This window comes from Nomascus leucogenys, chromosome 3 (genome assembly GCF_006542625.1).
Source record: "Nomascus leucogenys isolate Asia chromosome 3, Asia_NLE_v1, whole genome shotgun sequence".
Lineage (NCBI taxonomy): Eukaryota > Metazoa > Chordata > Mammalia > Primates > Hylobatidae > Nomascus > Nomascus leucogenys.
The window spans coordinates 143,991,836-144,007,962 of record NC_044383.1 but is presented as its reverse complement, the minus strand read 5'-3'; the positions used below and the strand labels follow the sequence as shown (position 1 = coordinate 144,007,962).

Sequence of the window (16,127 nt, the reverse complement as noted above, 5' to 3'; positions counted from 1 at the left end):
CAAGTGACTGACAACAAGCTGGACAAATGCATGTTAATGAAATGATTAGGGAATCAGAAATAGAAGAGATAGTCCTTCCAAGACATACATCCGAACAGGGGTCGACGCATACAAATGTGAAAACAAGGCCAGAGGCATCTACAAAGCAGCCTGCGAGTGACCGCCTGCTGCATTTGCCGACCACCTCAAGTACAAGTGACCCCGGGCTGCACCTTGTTTAGCTAGGAATACCGGGAAGCTGTTACAGCTGGACGCCTCGTGGTGGGAGCCTACTCTCCGGTGTCCACATTTACAAGTCTAACAATCAGACCTGGTTTCACGTGCTTTGGTGCTACCCAGGTTTTCCTTATAATGGTTAGCACAAAACCATTTTGTGGTTAGGGACCTAGGTTGGCGATACCAGGAAGCCATGCATTGAATGACATTACAGAAATAGCCACATAAAAGTCAGGTGGATGGTGTCACCTTGGCAAGCAACTTAGCCTCTTTAGGCCTCAGTTTGCTCATCTGCAAAATGGGGATAATAATAGCTCTTTAGTAGAATTGTGAGAATTAAGTGAGATAGTGTCCTAAAGCCCATAGCAGGATGCCAGTTTCAAGGCTTCTGAAGTCCATAGGTGAAATTCGCTGGCTTGGCAGGATCTAAGACAGCATAAAGGTCATGGTATATTTGTTTACAAGTTCTATAAATTGCAGCACCGATGCTTCTCGACCAAGTATTTAGGTGGGACAAAGGTGCCATCAGCGGTTTCTCCAGAGCCTATGTTTTGGGGCTTTTGTCCCCATCCCCTCCAGGAGTGGAGCCGCCAACACAAACCAAAGGGCAATCACTGGTTTCATCAACAGGTGCAAAAGAAAAGGCGCCAGGCACAGGGTCAGGCCCGCTCCTAAGTCAACTCGCCCCCGGGATCCTCTTGAATACGCAAAGCGCCCCAGCCGGCTATCCAGCAACCATATCCTCTTGCCGCGCGGGCTGGAGATACCCGTGGAGGGGCAGCCGACCTCCGTGCGCCACCGGCCCAGCCAGAGTGCTCTCTCGAGTCCCCAGCCCCACTTCATTCAAAAAGCCACCCCTCTGCGCGCGAACCCCACGCCCCGGCAGTCCCAGTGCCGCCCGATCCCCTCGGGAAGGGGGGTACCCGTCTTCCCAAGGCTGGGCGAAGGCGGGCGCCCTCTCCTCCGGGCGTCGCTGCCCCCCGGCCCGGACTCACCCAGCGTGGCCACCGTGCCGGCCTCGAACAGCAGGCAGTCGCCGCGGCCGCGCGCCTCCAGCAGCACGCTACAGTCCCCCTCGGTCCCCAGGCGCCCCAGCAGCCGCAGCCCTTTGCTCAGGGCCATGAGGGTCGGGCCCACTGCGGGCGGGGGCCGTGGCCACGTCCCCCCGAGGGCGCGCTGCCCGCGACAGCTCCCCGCGCGCCCGCAACTTCCCAGAGTTTCACTTTGCGCCGCCGCTCCCGCCGCGCCAGGCTCCTCCCCGGCCTCCTCCCCTTCCTCCTCCTCCCCACGCGCGCCTCCCCAGCCTGGGGCAGGTGAGGGCGCGCCGCCGCCTCCCGCCCGGCCCCGCGCTCCCCCCAGCGGCCAGGCAGCTGCGCGAGGCCGCGCCCCGGGGCTGAGGCTCCCCGCGGGCGGGCGTGGAGCGGAAGAGCCTCCCAGATGCCACGCATTCCTCGCTGCGGAGGAGGATGCCCCGCGCGGGGAGCCCCCGGGAGCCTGGCCGCGATGCCGGCCGGCCGCAGCCTTATATGGGCAGCCCGGCCCGGGAGCCCGCCAGGCTGGACCCGCTGACTGCTCCCGCCGGGGGCGCTGCGCCTCCCTGTGTGGTCTGCTCCCGCGACCCCGGACGAGTCCTTTCGACCCTGCGTGCCTCGGTCTCCCTGCAGGGAAGCGGGGTCATAACTGCGCCTACTTCGGCGCGGAGGACTGAGTTAATTCGCGGAGGCGCTTAGCGGGTGCGGAGCGCATGGAGCGGGCTGGAGAAAGGTTACCTTTCACTAGCGTTCTATCCCGGAGGCTGTTGCGGTCACCGAGCCGTGATCCCCAGACCACGACCCCCACTTACCACGTGACCCTGACTTCTCTGCGCGCCACCTTCCTCTCCTGTCAGATGGTGACAGCGCCTCTCCCACTGGCCCTGGACACCGGCACGTGTCCGCGCGTGTACACTGGAGTGTGTGGCCTGGCAGCCCAGTCACCTGTGGCCTGGCCTTCTGGCGCGGGGTTCTAGAGCCGAGGCTTGGCCTGTCAGAGCTGCAGGGGAGGTGGGGTGGGGATGGCTGTTTAGGGCTGAATTGGAATCACTCTTTGGGGTGGTTTGGCGGCTTAATTCCCTTCACTTGTGCTGGGTACGTGGGGATGGCCCGCGAAGCCTCCATCAGCTGTTTCCATCCTGCCCGCAAACGAACTCAGTTCCTCTCTCACCCCATTCTGCTGCACTGGGCCAAGCTGTTTGTCTCTGGGACTCGTCCTAGAAAGGGCAGAGCCCTCAGAGCCAAGCAGAACATTGCCATGCCCCTGCAGACATTCAGTAATGACCAGACAAGCCATCCTCAGGGCACAACCTCTCGGGTGATGATTGGGTAATAAATTTGAACAACCCCAGCGGCGATCATCTTGGCCCTCAGCCCCTTTCCTTGCCCACGAACTCTGCCCAGGTCAAGCAGGATGTGCTCAGTGTCCCAGGCACGATGCTCATCAGCTGTCCGAGCAGCTTCTTTCTGTGTAAATGGAAATATTACCACCTCATGAAAACACTGTGCCCATTCCGTGAGGCAGATAAGCCTTTGGCCCACTTTTTGACCCAAAACTCACTTCTTCCAGGAAACCTTCCTAGAATGCTTAGGTCCCAGATAATAGTGCTTATATAACACCCAGATTTACAGGCTTCAGTTCTCACCTACTCATATGTTGCTTGAGAAGTGTTTTTATAAGTTTTCTCTTAGCCCTGTTTTGCAAATTAAGTGGTAAGGCCCTAGGGAGGGGACCCAGTCTTCCATTTATTTCTCTCTCCTCTTTCCTAACTAGCATCATATAGTCTAAAGTCCTGCACAGTGGCATGCCATACCTATTTTAGAAATTTTCCTGCAGTCAGGACCAGCACTTGAGCTTCACAGCTTATAGAATCCAAGTCACCATCAACCATAAAATGAAACATTATTTTATGTACCACTGAGAAAAAAAAACAAAACTTCCAATTAAACTAGAACATGCCACCGATAGTCATCTCTGCCCTGATTTAGACAATGTTAAAATGCACGTCTCAGACTCAAGGAACTACAGTGGCTGTTCCTCCGTCTCTGAGAAATGGCTGGGTCAGCCAACAGCCTGCTGGGTTTTGGGGCCTCTGCTGTCTGGTTTCGGGTGGGACAGCTCACCTGGGCGGCAGAGGGAGCAGCTTCCTCACACGCGCACTGGCTTGATAGACGAAGGGTACCCAGGCACTGGCACCTTTTGCAGATGGAGCAACTGACCTTGAGGCCTTCAAGGAAAAGGTCGGCTCAGACACCTAAACCCCCAGTGGAGTTTGGGCAAAGGAGTGGGCCCATCTGCGGCAGGAGAGTTGGACGCTTCCACTTTCTGAGATGTAGAATGCCTGGAGGGTAGGGAATTGGGAAGAGGAGGAGATGGGGAAGGCAGCAAAAGCCAACTCCACCAGCCCCAGAGTAAGCCACAGCAGGAAATGTAGCTCAGCGTGGTGTGGGTGAGGGAGCCAGGGACCCCAACAGGTTATCAGAGGAAACAAAGAGGGGAAAGTAGTGGAGACATGCACTGAACGTTTGAGCCACCCTACCCCCACCCCCTGCTGCCCTACCAAATCCATATGTTGAAGCCCTGACCCCCAATGGAATGGTATTTAGAGATGGGACCTTTAGGAGCTCATTAGGGTCAGATGACGTCATGCCAGTGGGGCCCTCACAATAAGAATGATAGGATTAGTGTCCTTAGAAGAAGAGACAGGCCAGGCGAGGTGGCTCATGCCTGTAATCCCAGCACTTTGGGAAGCCAAGGTGGGTGAATCACTTGAGATCAGGAGTTTGAGACCAGCCTGGCCAACATGGCAAAACCCCATCTCTACTAAAAATACAAAAACATTCGCTGGGTGTGGTGGTGCATGCCTGTAATCCCAGCTACTCGGGAGACTGAGGCAGGAGAATTACTTGAACCTGGGAGGCAGAGGTTGCAGTGAGCAGAGATGGAGCCACTGTACTCCAGCCTGGGCGACAGAGTGCGATTCTGTCTCAAAGAAAACAAAAAAAACAAGAAGAGACACGGAGGGAAGGGCCTGAGCATCTGCCGGCCAGCAAGAGGGCCCTCACCAAGAGCCACATCAGCTGGCACCTTGATCTCGGGCTTTCTAGCTTCCAGAACTGAGAAATAAATTTCTATTGTTTAAGCCACCGGCCTGTGGTATTTTATTGTGGAAGCTTGTATTATTAGTCTATTTGTGTTACTATAAAGGAATACCTGAGACTAGGTAATTTATAAAGAAAATAGATGTCATTGGCTCACAGTTCTGCAGGCTGTACAGGAAGCATCGTGCTGGTGTCTGCTTCTGGGGAGGCCTCAGGAAGCTTACAGTCATGGTAGAAGGCAACCAGGAACCAGCATGTCACGTGGTGAGATTGGAGCAGGAGAGCTGGGGGGAGGTGCCGCACTCTTTCAAACACTCAGATCTCCCGTGAACTAACAGAGCAAGAACTCACCATCAAGAGGACGGTACTAAACCATTCATGAGAGGTCCACCCTCATGATGCAATCCTCCCACCAGGCCCCACCTCCAACACTGGGGATTACATTTCCTTTTTTTTTTTTTTTTTTTGAGACGGAGTCTTGCTCTGTTGCCCAGGCTGGAGTGCAGTGGCGCTATCTCGGCTCACTGCAAGCTCTGCCTCCCGGGTTCACGCCATTCTCTTGCCTCAGCCTCCCGAGTAGCTGGCACTACAGGCGCCTGCAACCACACCCGGCTAATTTTTTGTATTTTTAGTAGAGACGGGGTTTCACTGTGTTAGCCAGGATGGTCTTGATCTCCTGACCTCGTGATCCGCCCGCCTCGGCATCCCAAAGTGCCGGGATTACAGGCGTGAGCCACCGCACCCGACCTGGGGATTACATTTCAACAGGAGATTTGGAGTGGGCAGACATCTAACCCCTATCAGAGCCCAAGCCGAGTAAGACAGGGGAGGTTTAAAAGAAATACAAGTCTGTATTTGGTGCCTGATTGTATAATACGAGCCGCACAAAGACAGTGGGAAGTCAGACAGGACCCTGGCATTTTGAGAACGGGACAGCAGCGATACCATCCCAGAGTGAGGAGGAGGCGAGTTTAATTGGAGACAGAGACCGGGTGGGCAGGTCGTCCAGTGGGAAATGGCTAGAGATGAGGGGCCAGAAATGAGTACGGCAGCGATCAAAGGGGAGTGGAGATAGACGGGGGTAGAAGGCAGGGGCAGGAGGAAAAGACGATCAAGAAGTACCCCAAGAAAGCAGAGGGGCCAAGGGCATGACCTGGACACCCCTGGATCTCACATGAACTGAGTGAAAACTCATCATCTAGAGGATGGCGCTAAACCATTCCTGAGGGCTCCTCCCTCTTAAAAAGGAGACTTTTTTTTATTTTTATTATACTTTAGGTTTTAGGGTACATGTGCACAATGTGCAGGTTTGTTACATATGTATCCATGTGCCATGTTGTTTTGCTGCACCCATTAACTCGTCATTTAGCATTAGGTATATCTCCTAATGCTGTCCCTCCCGCCTCCCCCCACCCCGCAACAGTCCCCGGAGTGTGATGTTCCCCTTCCTGTGTCCATGAGTTCTCATTGTTCAGTTCCCACCTATGAGTGAGAACATATGGTGTTTGGTTTTTTGTCCTTGCAATAGTTTACTGAGAATGATGGTTTCCAGTTTCATCCATGTCCCTACAAAGAACATGAACTCATCATTTTTTATTGCTGCCTAGTATTCCATGGTGTATATGTGCCACATTTTCTTAATCCAGTCTATTGTTGTTGGACATTTGGGTTGGTTCCAACTCTTTGCTATTGTGAATAGTGCCGCAATAAACATACGTGTGCATGTGTCTTTATCGTAGAATGATTTATAATCCTTTGCGTATGTATCCCAATATTCTTATTAATTCATTTATTCAACCAAACTTCAACCTCCAATGAATTTCTTTAGTAGCCTCCTTTAACTCTGAATCCTTAAAGTTACTGGAGAGATTGCATAGCTTTGCAGGCTGGTGTCATTTTTTAAAGCAGTAATTATTTAATGTTATCAGTTAGAGTTCATGTTTCTAATTATTTCATAAATGTCATAAATTTGTGTGAATCAGAACCGAAATAATGCTTACACAAAATAATTGATATGTCCTTTTTAATATATAATTCCCCTCTATTTCTTTTTTTTTTTTTTATCTCCTTGCAATTTATTTGTTGAAAAAAACGAAGCTGTGTGTCCAGCCAACCTCCCCAGCCTGGATTTTGCCGAGCATGTCATGCTGTGATGTTGTTTAGCAAGTTCCTTTGCCCTGTGTTTCATCTGTAGCTCGGTGGCTGGATCTAGAAGCTTGATTAGATTCTGTTTCATGGGTGGTGGTGTGTTCCTCCACCAGGAAGCCTGTGTCTGATTTTCTCTTTGTGATATAGCAGCCATTAATCATCAATGCCCTAATCCTTGTGAAATGGTTCCAGTTCTCTCATTCCTTCTTCATTCAGTAGCTACAATTCTTCTATAAATGGAAAATTCTCTTCTGCTGCTTGCTTACCCAATGGTGACGCAAACAAAAATAAACAAAGCAGGTAGAATAGGACCCTTTTCCTCTGTTTCCTGGTGTTCAGAATAATGAGTTGTTTTCCTGTCTTTCTGAACTCAGAGTTTAAACATATTTGATGTGTTTCAGTCCATCGCCATTACTATTCTGACTGGTGCTCAAATGTTCCCTCTTTGGCCAGTGGGAGCCTCTTTGAGGTGGCTCCTGGGTCCTTCTGATATGACCCAATGGCCTTTGATGGTTTCCTTGCCTTCTGGTATAGCAGTATCAACCTCATCTTGTGCATTTTTTTTCTCTAGACCTGAAATCGACCATTTTTACAAGAAGCCTTGATTCTTTTTGGTGGAAAAAGGAATTTCAGGACCACAGTGGGTGTTATGACATCTACCCATTTTCCCCCCATGATCTCAAAATGTAACTGCCTTTTAATCTCAGAACAGTTTTACAGTTAAGCTCGTTTCCTCTAGAATGATGATGTGAACCTTTTCCTCTTTCCTCAGATTTCCTATTTCCCTCTACCTCCTTCATCTCAGCCATCTGTCTTGCCTCATACTTTCCTGAGAAATAGAGTCAACCGAAAAGAACTGCCTCACGGTATTTTCCAGGGTGCCAACATTTTCCCATCATCTTCTTCCAAAGTCCCTGCTTCCTGCACCCCAGCCATTTGCTCTCTCTCCCTCCCTGAGGACTGTGTCCCTTCCTTCATCCCAGTGCCCACAGCACTCATCTCTCCCTCTCTCCTGGGTGGCTCATTCCCAGCAGGGTACAAATGTGCTCTAGTGGCTCCCACCAAAAAAGGAAGCCCTCCCCTCACCCCACAGCCCCCTACACTCTTCTCACTATACCTTTCTCATTGATCATGCAGTGCTTTGGCTGTGTGCAGTGGCTCATGTCTGTAATCTCAGCATTTTGGGAGGCCAAGGCAGGAGGATCACTTGAGGCAAGGAGTTTGAGACCAACCTGGGTAACATGGCAAGACCCCATATCTACAAAAAATTTAAAAATTAGCCAGGTGTGGTGGTATGTGCCTGTAGTCCTGCCTACTCAGGAAGCTGAGACAGGAGGATTGCTTGAGCCCAGGAGCTTGAGGCTGTAGTGAGCTAAAATTGTGCTATTGCTGTCCAGCTTGGGTGACAGAGCGAGACTCGATCTCTAAAATAAATAAATAATGATAAAATACAATAACAAAACAAGGATTGTTTTGTCAATGTCAAATGAAGCCAATCTGCAGGACTGGAGTTTTCTTCCAACACTGTTTAGGGGTTTTGGAATTGTAAAAAAAAATTACAGGAGACATTGTTTTAGACTGAGCTCTGGCACTAGGTCCCAACAAACCAGACAAAACCAAAATGAAGTCACTAATGCTAAATGCCACAAAGTCAAATGAAGCTTTAAGGAGGCAGATAGATCCCAAACCAGACCAGTATTTCCTGAAAACAGGAGATTCCAGTCTATCTGAGTCCATGTAACAAGGAACTCCTCTCTGCTTCAACCCTTACATAAAAAAGTGACGAAAAAAGTCAACCAGTTTTTTTTCCTATTCTGTTTCCTTGTTGCCATTTTATAAAACCCAGTTTTCTGCTATTGCCCAGTGAGAGCTTTTCTTTTATTTTTTTGAAACAGAGTTTCACTCTTGTCGCCCAGGCTGGAGTGCAGTGGTGCCATCTTGGCTCACTGCAATCTCTGCCTCCTGGGTTCAAGTGATTCTCCTGCCTCAGCCTGCCAAGTAGCTGGGATTACAGGCGCCCACCGCCACGCCCAGCTAATTTTTGTATTTTTAGTAGAGATGGGGTTTCACCATGTTGGCCAGGCTGGTCTCGCGCTCCTGACCTGAGGTGATTTGCCGGCCCCAGCCTCCCAAAGTGCTGGCATTACAGGCGTGAGCCACCGCGCCTGGCCTTGTTTTATTTTGTATACGGGAGGTTTCCCTGATTCACAAATCCTGAATAAGAGCCAATTAGATCTACATCTAAATTGGTTGTCATTTTGTCTTTTGACAGTCCTGGAGACTGCAAAGGGACCCAAAAGAGACTACTGACAACTCCCAAGATCCCTTAAGAAACGCAGAAGAGGCCTTGCCGGCCCTGTTTGAGGTCTCCTGTCCTTATGCAGTCTGGAGGGGTGTCAGTTCTTCGCAAATTAGACTCTGCTCTTTTTGCATTGAGGCCCCCGAACTTTTTGGCTTTTGAATTAAGGATTAGTCTGTGACCTTGGAAAGGATCCCAAGGGTAGTTTGCGCTGTGACAGGGCACTTGTCCTCCGGGTGGCTGATGACTCACTGGCAAGAGCTGCAGTCTTAAAGGCAACTAGTAGTGTTTGCAGTAAGTGGTTATTCCCACAGGGGCCAAGAAGTCTGACTTTCCGAATCTACAGGTATTTGTGTTTCTACCCTCTTCGTCTCTTTGTCTTGTGTGCTTGGGTTGGGGGAAATCACTGGCTAAGTTAATCAAGGGTATCTCAGAGCCAAAGCCATAATTTGATTGGTGGGCATGGTTCGGGCGCTTAACCACTATTGGAGCACTTACCAACAATACTTCTGCCAGGCGCGGTGGCTCACGCCTGTCATCCCAGCACTTTGGGAGGCCGAGGCGGGCGGATCACCTGAGGTCAAGAGTTCGAAATCAGCCTGGCCAACATAGCGAAACCCCATCTCTACTAAAAATACAAAAATAAGCTGGTGTGGTGGCGCACATCTGTAATCCCAGCTACTCAGGAGGCTGAGACAGGAGAATAGCTTGAACTCGGGAGGTAGAGGTTACGGTGAGCCGAGATCATGTCGCTGCACTCCAGCCTGGGAGACACAGCGAGACTCTGTCTCGGGAAAAAAAAAAAAAAAAAAAGAATAAAACTCCTGTGAAAGGCTAAGCTGGTCATGGAATGGGCTAGTTGATGTTAGGTCACCCACCAGCTGCAAGAAAATGTTCATGCAATGAAGTACACTGTGGAAGGATTGTATGAGCCAGAAACGGAATCCTTAATTTCTGGCCATGCCTGCCTTTCCATGTATAAGAATATGGCCCCAAATACCTAACGTAGATGATGCGTTGATGGGTGCAGCAAACCACCATGGCAGGTGTATACCTATGTAACAAACCTGCACATTCTGCACGTGTACCCCAGAACTTAAAGTATAATAATTTTTAAAAAAGGCTTTAAGAGAGTGCATTCACTCTCTTTTGCCCTTCTGCCATGTCAGGAAATAGCATTCCTCCCCACCCCACCACCAAAAAAAAAAAAAAAAAAAAAGAGTATAGCCCCAGAAGCTGCAAATATTTACAAAATGGCAAAAGATATTTTAGAGTCACAGTGTAATCACATTTTAGAATTACAGTATATTTTAGAATTACAGCATAAAAGATTTTACTAAAAATATTTTAGAATTACAGTGGCCAGGGAGGGAGAGCTTCAGCATAAATAGCTGGTGCACACGGGGCTTAAAACCTAGATGACGGGTTGACAGGTGCAGCAAACCACCATGGCACACATAGACTTACGTAACAAACCTGCACATTCTGCACATGTATCCTGGAACTTGAAGTAAAATAAAATACAATTAAAAAAAAAAAAAGAATTGCAGTGGCCATCTGTGGAACGCTCTAGATGAACAAGACCATTTATCTAAGAAGTGCACTTGAAGCCCAAGCCTCCCAAATTATGCAAAGAGAATGGGATTTTTATTTTCATTGGCATTGAGAAGCCTCAAACAGACAACAGGACTCGTGAGCCTAGGCAGCCTAAGGCCAGGAAAAACAGGGGCTGCCCATCAGAGCGCACTGACAGCCACCAGTCAGAAGGAAAGCAAGTCCGTCCCTTTTGAGTTCCCTGGTGTCAGTCATCAGTGAAGCAGCTGGGGCGCTTTACCGACATCACCCCCCCACACTCCCTGCCCCACACGCCCCTGGAGGTGTTAGGCAGACCCGTGTGGCACAGGTGAGGACTGAGCTCACTCTGCTTAGCTCCCTGGGAAAGCCAGTCTGGGCGCTGCTGGGTGGGACAGGTGCTGGACAGCTGTGAATAGGAGGGGTAGGTTTGGAAGTTCATTATAAGTTATTAGTTTTTGTAAAAAAAAAAAAAAAAAAGGCATATGAGGCACTATCTGTCCATATCTACATACACGCAAGACTTGACTCACAGCCTTACGACTGGATATAGAGACTGAGCTCTCAGAGGATTGTACCCCAGTCAGCCCAGGCATAGGGGCTTTCTGGACACAAATTATCTTCTCTCCCCTTGCTCAGAGTGTGCCTGGCAGCCACAGGCTACCATTCATGCAGTGCCACACTCTGCAAACTCTAGGCCCTGGGGTTGGAGAGTGTGGGGCCTCCCTCTGTCCAGGTCCCTGGGTCCCTGCATGTTCCTTCCTCCTGGTCTGTTGCTCAAAGTCAACAAGCCTGTTGGTTGGGTTGCTATAGAGACTGCAGGTGCCCGTGGGCTCTGGGGACCAGGGGAGCTTTATTCACTTCCGTGGCCAAGACCAAGCTCCCCACACAGGTGTGCCAGCCTGTCGGCAGGGCCCCAGGCCCCAACCCAGCATCACAGCTGGAAAAACAGCCCGAAGCACACCTGTCCCAGGTATATGGGAAAGAAGGGGCCTTTCACATGCCAAGAACAGCAAGGTCTGCTTGTCCTTAATAGAAACATTGCTCAAATCAATTCCACGTCGGAGGGGAACCTACTAGGGACAGGACGAGTTTTCAGGCTGGGGTCTGGCTGTTGCATCGTTGTCAACTGAGGAAGCTCACCAGGACCTCTGACAATGCAGGTCTGTCCCTGAACCCCCAGGCCCAGCATGGGAGCTGGGCCAACAGACGGGCAGGGAAGAAGGGAGGGCACCGCTGCCGAGCGCCTCCTCCCCAGCATTCCCTCGCAGAAGGAGGAACAGGACTCCCAACATGCCCTCGCTTCGGGGGCTGGCAGGCCTCCTTCCTGTCTGTCCTTAACCTTCTCCAGAAATATCCCTTTTCTGATTGGCCTGCAAGATTCACATGGGGAGAAAATGCCATGACTATTTTATAAAAAGGCCTGCACATTGTCACTCCAGAGACCGGAGTAAAAAGTTACAGGGCGGAAACGTTTGATGGAACATGCAGAGACCTTTCTGGCAATTCTAGGTGTGCCATGGAGAAAGGGAGTGCCTTGGGTGGGAGCAAGTTCGCCTGCCCTGGAGGGAGGAGACAGGCTGAGCGGTGACTGCGGCTGGAGCAGCTGAGAAAGGAGTCCTTTTACGGTGTTTATGTGTGTTTAAAAATGTTCAAAATAGAAATTAAAAAAAACTATTCCTACATTTTGCTTCATCATATAGTTTTGAAAAGTAAAGCAAAATTGCAAATTACTATATGGTAATTTCCCTTTAAGAAAAATCAATTTAGTTAAATCTAAATATATAGCCTATAACATATTACAGCGCTTCATACTATCAGGAACAAAGTGTACTTTGGAATTAGGTGTGCTTTAGAATGCTTTGGCTGGAAGTAATAGTAAACTCAACTATCAAAGCCTTAAATAGGCGGGTGTGGTAGCTCACGCCTGTAATCCCAGCACTTTGGGAGGCCGAGGTGGGCGGATCACCTGATGTCAGGAGCTTGAGAGCAGCCTGGCCAACACGGTGAAACCCCATCTCTACTAAAAATACAAAAATTAGCTGAGTGTGGTGGCAGGCACCTGTAATCCCAGCTACTCAGGAGCCTGAGGCAGGAGAATCGCTTGAACCCTGGAAGGCGGAGGTTGCAGTGAGCCGAGATCCTGCCACTGTACTCCAGCCTGGGCAACAGAATGAGACTCTGTCTCAAAACAAACAAACAAACAAACAAAAAACAAACAAAAAAAACCCCACCTGCCCCTGCTCACCAAAAAAGTCTTAAATAAACAAGAAGTCTCAAGGTAGGCCACCCAGAGCTGGGGTAGCACCTCCTCAATGTCATCAAAGACCCAAGCAAGCTTGTTCTTTCTCTTCATGATACCTAGCATGTTGGCTTCTTGCCTCATGATGACAAAACAGTTGCTCAGCCCCAGACATTACAGCAATACTCAAGGTAGAAAGAAGAGAGGAATTCACACCAACTGTATCTGTCCCTTTTATAAGAAAAAGGCAAAAGCTTCTCTCTCTGCAAGTCCACAACAAATTTCTACTTAAGACTCTTCAGCCAGAGCGGTTTCATGTGGCCTCCATTAGACACAACGGAAACTTTCGCAGCCTTTTCATTTGAGATGGACGAGAGAGAAAGGGGTTAGGAATGAATGAGTTTGGGTCAGATGGCCAACAATGTCCTCCGTGTCTAGTGCAGCCAATATCTGATAATCAGTCTTGTTCTTTTCGTGTAAGGCTTAGCACTGCCTTAGAAACTTTGTTATAAATTCTTTCTCCAAATTTATGATAATACTATGATTCCTATTAAAATGTATTCCCATGAAAATATACCTCCTATTTTCATTTTTTTTCCATGTATTTCCTGTCCAGGGCAATCATGGTAAAGTAAATAGGACAGGAGTTATTTCTGATTTGTGTAGAATGCTAAAGTCCTGATAAGATTGCTATGAGGCACTGAGTCTCCAAACTGCTCGCCTAGTGGATTATTGTTGTTGTTTTATTTTATTTTATTTTTTATTTTTTGAGATGGCGTCTCGCTCTGTCACCCAGGCTGGAGTGCAATGGCGCAATCTTGGCTGACTGCAACCTCTGCCTTCCAGGTTCAAGCCATTCTCCTGCCTCAGCCTCCTGAGTAGTTGAGACTACAGGTGTGTGCCACCATACCTGGCTAATTTTTGTATTCTTAGTAGAGATGGGGTTTCGCCATGTTGGCCAGGCTGGTCTTGAACTCCTGACCTCAAGTGATCCTCCTGCCTTGGCCTCCCAAAGTACTGGGATTACAGGCATGAGCCACTGCGCGTGGCCTCATTTTATTTTTGAGACACGGTCTTATTCTGTCACCCAGGCTGGAGCTCAGTGGTGTGAACAGGGCTCACTGCAGCCTCAACCTGCTGTTCTCAAACAATCCTCCCACCTCAGCTTCCCAGGTAGCTGGGACCACAGGTGCCTAACTTTTTATCTTTTGTAGAGAGGAGGTCTCACTTTATTGCCCAGGCTGGTCTCCAACTCCTGGACTCAAGTGATCCTCCTACCTCAGCCTCTGAAAGTGCTGGGATAACAGGTGTGAGCCACCACACCCAGCCTCACCCATTGTTTTTTCTGTTGGCCACACTGCCTCTCTGGTTTCATATTTTATCTCTTTGAGATAACTTGTTTGTCTACTGCATTGCTGTCTAATTCAGCAGAGTTAAGAGGGTGTCCTCATTTGCTGACTAATGCACAGATCGCTGTTCCTTTCACCATAGCTCTAGAAACAGCAACTTAACCACTGTACCCATGGATAGATTTCTACAGCAAATGTGGAAAAAAAGGGAGAGTGAAATAAAAAGCCAGTAGCAATGAAAAAATATTACAGCACTTTTGCAGATCAAGCTATGTGACTATTTTAACCATAAAACCGAACACGAATCCATGTATGACATCATAAAAATGAGAGCAAAAAAAGGATCTGCCGCGGTTTCGTGTGCACAATAAAGAGGAAAAAGGAGCTCTGTCCAAGGCCAGCCACCTCCCTTCCGTCTTTGGAGTCCTCACTTTTGTAGCACCTTAAAAAGGTATTCTGCTCAATCTTCAACCAGAGCATGGCTTTTGTCCTATAAAAGTGCCTCCACGGTGTGTGTTTTTAAGTAAATTGATATATTTGGACTCAGTGGGCCGAGCGCGATGGCTCACGCCTGTAATCTCAGCACTTTGGGAGGCTGAGGTGAGTGGATCATTTGAGGTCAGGAGCTCGAGACCCAGCCTGGCCAACATGGTGAAACCCCACCTCTATTAAAAAAATACAAAAATAAGCCAGGCGTGGTGGCAGATGCCTGTAGTCCCAGCTACTCGGGAGGCTGAGGCAGGAGAATGGCTTGAGCCTGGGAGGCAGAGGTTGCAGTGAGCCGAGATGGCGCCACTGCACTCCAGCCTGGGCTACAGAGTGAGACTCTGTCTCAAAAAAAAAAAAAAAAAAAAAAAAAAAGACTCGGTGTCATGTGAGCAGGAAGACTCCAGGCCTGGCCCCGTTTCAGGAGCTGCAGCTGTTTTTCAGGCCAACTTGCTTCCTGCCTGAGCGATGCCCAGTGGCCCACTGCTGGCCTGCGTGGATTTATTTAGACTGTAACGTTGACCAGACAGCCAGACTTTTCCCACTCTCTTTGCTTCCGGAAGGGTTTGCTCATAATTAGTTAAATCAGCTTTCTCTGCCTCTCAGTGCCAAGATGTTTATAGAAATCTCACTACTTCTGCTGTTGGCTATACTTTTCATTCTCTCGCCACCACAACTTGCTCCATTGTTTCTAAAACCCTTCATCCAAGAACCTAAAGCTCCTCACTGAGCCAAACAGGGCAATTGGCTTTGAAAGGGAACACACCTGTTCAGCACAAAGACTCTCTCCTTTCTCCTCGAGGCTCGGCTACTTGCCATCTCTCCCCTTCTTGAGCGCCAGAGGGTGAGCGAAGATCTTGGATTGGCTGTCGCTTGCCGGAGCTGTTCGGTGCCAGAAAGATCCTCCAGGCGCCCTTCACGGTGGTGGCTTGGGTTCAGTAGTATCTTGCTCAGACAGCTGACCTGCTAATCAGCCCGCACCTTTGAGGACTAAGGGGAAACTGACCTCCCCGACCTGTGAAATTATCCATCCCTGCTTCTCCATGACACATTCCTTCAGCGCGTGTGTTGTCAGAAAAAGGAGAGGAGGAGAAGCAGTTCCAAGAAAAATAACAGGATGTGGTTGATGAAAGTTGAAACGAAAGTCTGGTATGGTATGGAAACTGACTTTGTCTTTTTTTTTTTTTCAGACAGAATCTCACTCTGTTGCCCAGGCTGGAGTGCAGTGATGCAATCTCGGCTCACTCCAACCTCCTCCTCCCAGGTTCAAGTGATTCTCCTGCCTCAGCCTCCCGTGTAGCTGGGATTACAGGCACACACCACCATGCCCGTTTGTTTTTGTTTTTTTTTACTAGAGAGGGGGTTTCACCATGTTGGCCAGGCTGGTCTCAAACTCCTGGCCTCAAGTGATCCACCCACCTCGGCCTCCCAGAGTGCTGGGATTACAGGCGTGAGCCACCACACTGGGCCTGACTTTGTCTTTAAGGCAGTGGCTCCTAACCTTTATTGAGTCACCCAGATCTTTAAGAATCTGATGACAGGTACAAATCCTTTCCCCAGAAAAAATGTAAAATACGCCCTTGAACAATTTGCCTAAGGCCTCACATGGTTCATTGGTACCCCTTCCCCCAACCCCTCAGAATTATCTGGACCACAGGTGACAAATTCCTATTTTAAGGCCA

The 16,127-nt window shown here is 49.3% G+C and overlaps 1 protein-coding gene across 3 annotated transcripts in view; it reads right to left on the bottom strand.

The window, feature by feature from the left end:
- Window positions 1-1,438, bottom strand: part of SYNJ2 (synaptojanin 2) — a 117,699-nt gene extending 116,261 nt beyond the window's left edge. For all 3 annotated transcript variants that reach the window (XM_030809897.1, XM_030809898.1, XM_030809900.1), the window contains exon 1: window positions 1,212-1,438. In XM_030809897.1, the coding sequence (XP_030665757.1) occupies window positions 1,212-1,338 (127 nt within the window). In that variant the 5' untranslated portion in view covers window positions 1,339-1,438. The remainder of the gene's footprint in view (window positions 1-1,211) is intronic.
- Window positions 1,439-16,127: the final 14,689 nt, after the last annotated feature.